The sequence below is a fragment of the Gastrolobium bilobum genome, unplaced genomic scaffold (assembly GCF_033153095.1).
Source record: "Gastrolobium bilobum isolate Gb01-03AN ecotype WA unplaced genomic scaffold, APGP_CSIRO_Gbil_v1 utg41497, whole genome shotgun sequence".
Lineage (NCBI taxonomy): Eukaryota > Viridiplantae > Streptophyta > Magnoliopsida > Fabales > Fabaceae > Gastrolobium > Gastrolobium bilobum.
This window is the reverse complement of record NW_026898889.1, coordinates 8961-17553: the sequence shown is the minus strand read 5'-3', so window position 1 is coordinate 17553 and position 8593 is coordinate 8961. Positions and strand designations below refer to the sequence as shown.

At 32.7% G+C, this 8593-nt stretch overlaps 2 protein-coding genes across 3 annotated transcripts; one reads left to right on the top strand and one right to left on the bottom strand.

Annotated features, from left to right (window-relative positions):
* The first annotated feature begins 2194 nt into the window (after positions 1 to 2194).
* LOC133285094 (probable protein phosphatase 2C 39) lies at positions 2195 to 6161 on the top strand. 2 transcript variants are annotated; one of them, XM_061482267.1, is made up of 5 exons: positions 2195 to 2514; positions 3890 to 4129; positions 4383 to 4659; positions 4871 to 5025; positions 5786 to 6161. In XM_061482267.1, exons 1-5 carry the CDS (start codon positions 2482 to 2484, stop codon positions 5921 to 5923), a joined length of 843 nt encoding a protein of 280 aa, XP_061338251.1. In that variant the 5' UTR covers positions 2195 to 2481; the 3' UTR covers positions 5924 to 6161. The 2 variants fall into 2 exon arrangements, with proteins under 2 accessions (XP_061338251.1, XP_061338250.1); XM_061482266.1 differs by having other exon boundaries at positions 2198 to 2514; positions 3884 to 4129.
* Positions 6162 to 6668: 507 nt separating this feature from the next.
* On the bottom strand, positions 6669 to 8269 carry LOC133285096 (squamosa promoter-binding protein 1-like). Its single transcript, XM_061482269.1, has 2 exons — positions 7743 to 8269; positions 6669 to 7203 (listed from the first exon to the last, which is right to left on the bottom strand). The coding sequence occupies exons 1-2, from the start codon at positions 8090 to 8092 to the stop codon at positions 6972 to 6974; spliced, it is 582 nt and encodes a 193-aa protein (XP_061338253.1). The 5' UTR covers positions 8093 to 8269; the 3' UTR covers positions 6669 to 6971.
* Positions 8270 to 8593: the final 324 nt, after the last annotated feature.

Here is an 8593-nt window from a genome sequence, read left to right as displayed (position 1 = left end):
AAGATATGGTTGTAAAATATTGTGAAAAAAAAAGGTTGTAAATATAATCTTCCCATTTTTTTATTGACTCTTTTACTTTTGAATGTTTGTTAAAAATTTGTATGATTTTTTTTTTAAATCTTATAAATCTATATTGTCCTTTCAAATCTTATATATTCTATTAAAATCCTTTAAAATCCAATCTTGTGAAATCTTGATTGTAAAAAACGTTTTTTAAAAAAATCTTTAAAGTCCCTCCAATTCTAAATAGTCTTTTAAAATCTATAAAATCTTTTATCTCAAAAAAATATTTTAAAATTCTAATCCAATACACTCCCTAAATCTCTCATGGATTTTAAATTAAGATAACAAGAAAAAAAATAGAGAAACTTTAATGCTGTTACTCCCTTTTCGAATGACATCAATTTAATATAATTAACAGTGAAATATCATATGCTTGCATTAGTTTGATCATATAGATTATTTGGAATTATTTATAATTTTATTTAATTATTACTCAATGAAGTCAACTATGATAGTAATTTCTGTAATTATTAAATTTATTAAATGATATGATAATAATGTAATTGTAAAAATTAAAAAAATTAAATTTAAATTTTTTATGATGTTAATTTAATATAATTAATACTGAAATATCATATTCTTGTACTAGTTTGATCATACAGTTTAATTGGAATTATTTGAAATTTATTTTATTGTTACTCAATGAATTTAAAATATGATAATAATTTCAGTAATTATTAAACCTATTGAATGATATGATAATAATAAGATCGTAAAAAATTAAAAAATTTAAATTTGAGTTTTTAATGATGTTAATTGATTTTTAAAAATAATTTTGATGTCATTAAAAATAAAATAATAACATGATGTTGAGCATATTTTTTAAATATAATTTTGATGTATTGTTAGTAAAAAATTTATATTATAATTTAATATTTTATTGGCACCTTATTTAATAAATTTTTATATAAAACTTATTAAATAATATAATAATATTTTCTATAAAAATTTATGTAACTTTTGAAATAAAATTTTTAACTTTTTCTTACAAAATGTTAGGAAAGACAAAATTCTTTTTTCATTATAGTTACAGATCTTAATAAAAGCTAGTGTCGTAAACAATTCATAAGATATTCAAAACAATATTGTTTTGCGGTCGAGGGAAAAAAAATTCAGCGTAGTTTAAATTTTTTATTATTTTTTATATCATGAATTTTATAAAAAATACTCTGAATTTTTTATTTTCAAATTCTAAAACAACTTTGTTGGGATGAGATAACTTTATCTAATCCCTTATTATAAATTATTAATTTTTGGGTTGCGGTGTCAAGTTGTAACAGATATTTTGCACAAGTCTAGAGAAAAGAAAGAAAACATGGGAGAAGGAGAGAAGAATGTGGAGAGGGAAAAGGAAATTGCAGGGAAAAGAGGAAAGTAAGGACAATAAAAAGAAAGATTTGCATAGAGATCGAAGTAAAATCTAAGAGAGGATAAGGGATAAAGGATGTGGCGATAAGAGAAGATTTGGAAGTAAATGCTACATATTGTTTGTTAATTTTGTTCTTCGTTACTATTCTAATTTCTATCACCAATAATTCAAATTAGTTACGACAAACTTTAATAAAAATTAAAGAAATGTTAAAAGTAATTAAAATAAGAAAGATTTTGTAATAAACTCTGAGTGATGGATTGCTACTTGCTATACATATCGCTTTATTTTTTAATGTTACATTATTACTTTTTGGTTCTTATTTTATTTTAAAAATCAATATTTTTTACGTTATAGAAAATATTTTATTTTTTATATATTCATAAAACATTTCATGTTGCATGAGAATTATTTTATTGTGTTATGATCCTTTAATACGTATGGGTTCTGCAACTAATTGAGTCACAACATAAAAAATAATTCTCATAGAACATGAGGAAATCAAAGTCCTAAAATTTTATGATAAAAATATATGATATCTATATTTTATTTTTTTCTCTTTTCTCTTAACATAATTTTATATGGACTCATATATATTTATATTTTTTTCCTTTTTTTCTGCGTGTATTAGAGATAATTATTATCTCACAAACATTAATCAGCAATTTTAAATTTTTAATGTTATATATAAAGTAGAGTAATGATTAACATGAAAAGAGTCGAAGTGGGGACACAAGAAGTAAAGAGGTAAGTGGCGAACGCGTCTGAATAATTGCGTTGAAAGCGGCATAGTATTGGGAAGCAATGAAAGTCGTGTCAACGTGACAATCATCCTCATCATCTTACACTCGTACCTGTCTTCCTCTTCTTCTTTCCCTTCTCTCTTTAGTTTCCATTTCTCTTCTTTTTTAAGCCTCTCCACCTCTTCTCTCCGTGTCTTCTTCTCAGCCTCGTTCACTATTTGCATAAAATATATTAAAAAATAAAACTCTACGTGGCTATACTCACTTACCCTCTTAAATCTATATAAATCCTTCAGAGACTCAGCTATGACTGGCAAAGAAATCTTCTATAAGATGAAGGTATGGACTTATCGCCCTTTTGTTTTCTTTTGGTATTAGTGCTATTGTTGTTTTATTTTAATTAAATGGTACATCATATTTGATTTAATTTTTCATGCTTCTTTGGCTTTGTTTTTGTTACAATTTGCTTTGTGTTCAATTTAATGGTGGAGAGTATTCATTTGTTCGTATTTATCTTTATCATCTTGTTCAGTGGGCTGCATATAATGCTCAAATATATTTTTGGTATGCATATCTTGCTCAATTTGATAAACCCCACCATTTTTTTGTTAATGATTTTTGTTACAAACACCCCCAGCTCTTTCTTCATTGACTGGTGAAGAGTGTCACCATTTACCTTTCTGAATTCTGAAGTTCAAAATTTTCAATTAGCTCGGATTCGGATCTATATGTGAAATATATGTCACTAAATTGATGATTTATCTTGTGTACTGAGGATCATTTAAAAAAAAAAAAAGGAACTTGTGTAATGGGTGATCATAATGTATCAGATTATGTCAAGTACATACTATGTTATTTCAGAACCAGAACTAACTAGCATAGAATTTTACAAATTACATTAGAGTATTTTGTTCCAGAAAATTTGCAAAATCTGTTGCTTTGTGTATGAACTATCATATAAAAAGTATTGAGTTGGTTAATTGATGGAGATGGTGGGAAAGCTACATGTCAGAAAACATCAATTTTTATGTGGCCAGCAACCTTCAGAATTAAATGCTCTTCCATGACTATGATATGAGTGTGAATCACGGATTCAAAACCGGGTTGCTTAACTGTATGTCTTAAACTTTTTGACCATAGAGATACAGAATGAAAGAGAAAAGTCAATTATGTCCCTTATGAAGGTTGGGTTGCCTTTAATATCCTATGTGTGCAACTTGTTAATTCCAGCTAGCTGCAATATCATTCAATCAGATTTATGTTATGTTAGGTGGCAAAAAGCAAGATGATCCTGATGGGATAAGAAATGTAATCCATTTTGTTTACTGCTACTTGTTGCTTTATTGACAACTTGATTGGAGGGTAAAACATGATATGATTTGGCAATGAAATAAAAGAAAATCTACAAACATGTTTGTTTGCAAAAGAATATTTCATATAGTTTATACAATTATTGATATAAGAAAAGCTAAGTATTTTTTTTTTTTATAAATTTATTTTTGAAGTCCTAGAAAAATTGATGCCCTTAGCTACTTACTTTGAAAATACACCATAATGTCTTATACTTCATCAAATTCAACTTGGTTAGATAAATTGCCGATGTTTAGAAGAGTTCAAAATCCCACACCTGAGTATCCATTGCACCAATAACATAGTTCTGAGTTTTTTTTGTTGTGACAGTCTTCTGATATGAGTATGTTGCTTGCAGGAAAAGGTTTTGGGCTCATCTGATCCTGATTCAGGGAAAGGAAAGAGCAAGATGTCGAAGCATATTACTCATGGCTTTCACTTGGTGAAGGGAAGATCAGATCATGCCATGGAAGACTATGTTGTTGCTCAATTTAAGCAAGTTGAAAACAATGAGTTGGGTTTATTTGCAATATTTGATGGCCACTCGGGTCACAGTGTACCTGATTACTTGCGGTCTCATTTGTTTGATAATATCTTAAAAGAGGTAATGGGGGCTCCTGTAATGGGATTTTCTTGCTTTCTATGAAAAGTTTTTGTTTGTGCTTTTTCCTTTTCCTTCACTACACTTATTGACAAATTGTTCAAGCTGTTTTAGTTATTGTTTTGATGTTGCAATTTTATACCCTTTTGTTTAGATGTAGTTTGAGGCTGAAACCTTGGATTTGGGATATAATGTTATAATGTATATGCCTATAACTCATGTTTTTCCCCTATTCATCTCTTATTTCTTCATGTAGCCTGATTTCTGGACAGAACCAGATAATGCTGTCAAGAGAGCATATATTATAACCGATTCTACTATTTTAGAGAAATCAGGTGAATTGGGTAGAGGGGGTTCAACAGCTGTTACAGCAATATTGATCAATTGTCAGACACTAGTAGTGGCCAATATTGGGGATTCTAGGGCTGTCTTATGCAAGAATGGCGTGGCCAAACAACTGTCAGTGGATCATGAACCAACCACAGAAAGTGAGGATATAAAAAACAGAGGTGGTTTTGTATCAAACTTCCCAGGTATGACATGTTTTGAAATTTAAGATAATTTTGCCTTGATCTTAATTAATTGTTGCACTAGTTAATCAAGTTATGGGGGTTGTAGCTCAATGATCATATGGTTCTAAATGCTTTTTTTCTGATCTAGTTGATATTATTCTAGAAAGTTTTGCTCAAGGCAGGATGGAGTTTTTTTTCAGTGCTAAGGATAAAACTTTTGTGATCAATTCAGGGGATGTTCCTCGGGTTGATGGGCAGTTAGCAGTGTCAAGGGCATTTGGTGACAAAAGCCTGAAGAAACACTTAAGCTCTGAACCGTATGTGACAGTGGAGACGATAGATGATGAGGCAGAGTTTGTCATATTAGCCAGTGATGGGTTATGGAAGGTAAGATTTCATAAATAATGAAGCATGATGCACACACCTTTTGAATAGTGTAGGTGTTCTTTTTTTTTTTTTTTGTTATCTGAGATACTTGATAAGGGGGCGAACCGGAGCCGTGGCAAAACTGTTCCTTCATGACTGAAAGGTCATGGTTTCGTTTCCAGGAAACAGCCTCTTTACAATTATGCAAGGGTAAGGCTGCGTACAATGATTTCCTCCACCTCACACTCGCTAGTCGGGTTTAACGGGAAGTGGTTTTTTTTTTTTTGGTTTATCTGAGTTACATGATGGAGAGCCTTGGGGTAGCGGTAATGTTAAGGTCACAAGTGTCACAAGTTTGACTATGAAAAATAGTTTCTTCCCAAAAATATAAGGGTAAAACCATTTTTATTAAAACCAGACCTCTCCCTGATTGAACTGGAAATCAAACCATTAACCAGCTGAGTCCAGGCAATGGACAGTGTAGCACTTATCATTAGACTACAGTTAATTGTCTGTCAATATACATCTTTTGATATATTCATTATATAATTTAAATTTAGTTTAATCGGTTGAACCAATGATTCATGGACCCAATACCAAGTCGATGATCGGTTAGAGTTTAATAACATCATATAAGGTTGTGTATACTTAACCTTCACGCCTACTATCCCAAAGTCAGGGAGCCTTTGGGTTTGCAATTTATATACTCGATAGATACATGTTTTGATACACACATGTATATGTATGCACTACTCACTCCTGTTTGTTGAAATTATTTCAGGTAATGTCAAATCAAGAAGCCGTTGATGCTGTCAGAGATGTAAAGGATGCTCGGTCAGCAGCAAAGAACCTTACTGAAGAAGCACGTAACAGGAAAAGCTCAGATGATATCTCGTGCGTTGTTGTGAGATTTCATTGATCAAAGAACTCCCATCGTAGTTTCTGATTTACAAGCTTGGAAGTGTAACATATACTTTAGTATCTGTATAAGGATATAAGGTGGATATCCCTTTGGCGTTATTATGCCGAGGCATTCAGAGTGTGATCTCTTACCTGCTTTCATCCAAACCAACTGGCATAACGTGTTGTTTGATGTAAAAATGTAAAAAAAGATTTAGTTATGGATTGTGTAGACCAAATTAATTCGTATGAATGCAAGGAAGTTTGAACAATCTCATGATCGTGAAAACCCTTTTGCAAATTACTGCATAGTCATTTCAAGTATTGAGATTGAGATGTGTGGGGAATTGGGTAAGGTTACAACAATTTCTTGTACCTGGGAAATCCTCTCTGAATGAAGTTGAGAATGACCCTTTCCAACATCCGTTGGAGAAAAGGATGGAGGGTGACCGATTTTCATGAACAAAAGCATTTAATCATGATACAGCAGAGAAGGATCATGATTGTAACCGTTTTATGACTTTATCTATAGGCAAACTGAGGTTCCAACTATATTGTGGAGATATTTATGAGAAAACGGAAATAAAAAATGCATATCTACAGCAAACCCATAATAGAAAAAAAGAATGCATTAAAATGTATCTTCTTTGAGTAATTAGTTTGAGTTTCAAGCGGAATCTAGCACCTAATGGGATCTATTAGCACATAGCATACAAGAGGTATAGAAATTATAAATAATTGAAATAAATATGTGAATTTAGTCGAAAGAAGCAATTGCTTTTTATTCTAATCCAGTGGAAGATAAGGGTACAACGTTCATAGGTGCATTCATGGAACACTTAATAGTAAGGGACACAGAATCAAAAGACACTCACTAAATAGGTAAACATAGAGTTCCAGGGGAACTAGCTTACATAGCATAAGACACACCAACTTTGGATGTTATAATTTTTAATGAGTTAAATTCTTGTTCTGGTAAACATTCAAAGTGGTCTTTATTAAATGCCTTGGCTTGTAAGAAACCGTAGGGTGACAGAAGAGAGGGAGCTTGGCTGAACAATTTGGCTTCATCTGATATTGAAAGATTTATAGCCAGAACTCCCTGGTATGTTTGTCTGAATCCTTCCCCTCTCATCAGCAAGCCTGCAGTGAGTTTCCTTGGGGTGATGGCCTTTGTTGTGGCTGCTGCTGCCCTCATTGCTAGCTTCTGGGTTGGTTTTCCGGCGCCGTTCATTGTGTCCGGCCAAGCGTCTCCGGCAGCTTCTTTTAGCTTCATCAAACTCCCCCAGGTCATGAAACCTGCACAGACTCATCATAGGTTTCTGAAAAGATGAACATGGAAAAAGTTCTTTGAAGTTTAAATATTTGAAACATTCCTAGCTAGAGAGTGTTTCTGTTAAATGCATAAAATATGTTTCCTAAGTGATACTTTGTTTAAAGAAGATCCAAATTTTTATAGTCAGTGATCCAGGCATATTTTTCATTGGAGTAGTCTGTTCTTCGAGGGCGAGCTATGGAGCATCTTAGTCCTTGTAATAGGAAAGTCATGGGTCGAGTATAAAATAGTTTTTTTGCAAAAATGTAAAGATAAGGCCGTGTATAATCGACCATCACCCTTAAATAAGTCTTGTGTACGAGGATTTGCCCATTCTTAGTTGAAGGTTTATAGGCAGTGTTAGTACTAGTGCTAGTTATTCCTTTACAAAAATATAATTGTTAGTTTCAAGAACAAATGAACTAAGAAAAACAGATCAACTCTATCATATAAAACAAAATGCTAAAAGACAATACAAATTCACTTAAGAGAAAATGCTCAAGATGACATGGGAATGAACAACCTGCTACATTGCTGGCAAAACCTCTGCCTCAGCCCTGCAACCACCACAACAGGAGCCTTGGAATGAAACTCACACACCTTATGGCGGCGATGGTATCTCTTAGCATCAGTCAAATCAGCTCCACACCTCTCTGCTTGACATGAAGGTGGAGAAACCCCTCCACCACCACCACTTGACCCTCTTCTCCCACCACCAACTTTCTTCTTCTCTTCTTCTGTAACACCAACATCACCAACACCACTTTCATCCTCCTCTTCTACTTCATTTTCCACTTCTTCTTCAACTGTGCTATTCTTTCTCACCTTCTCAATCAATGTTCTCTTCCTCTCAACAATAGTCCTGGCCTCCATTGTGAGAGTTAACAAAGAGGTGTTGGTGACAATGAGGAAGAAGATAACGGAGGGGCAAGTGAAAATGGTAGAACCTTGAGTTTTGGGAGCAATGAAGTGACAGAGGAGGGAGAGTTTATATGAAGCAGAAAGGTAGAAAAGAAGGTGCAAAGGGTGTGGACCACAGGTTCCATTTTGTTAATTGTGTTCTTTTATTAGTATAGGGTAGGGGAATAGTGCATAGAGTAAGGTTCTGGAGATTGGTTTTGTCTTTAATGATAAGCTAATAAAGGAAAGTTTAAATCCCAACACTTGTAGTAAAGTGGGAAGTGGGTATTGATTTTGATGAATGGTGGGTTGAAAGTGATAGTGTTGCTTTCATATAACTCCAAGCGCGTCAATGATAAATGCTTAACTATTGGAACTCAAGGAATTACAATGGGAAGAAGAGGATTTTGCTTTTGTTTGTTCTTGTTATTTTGTTGTTGTTGTGATTTCAGATGTGACGCAGATGAAGGACCC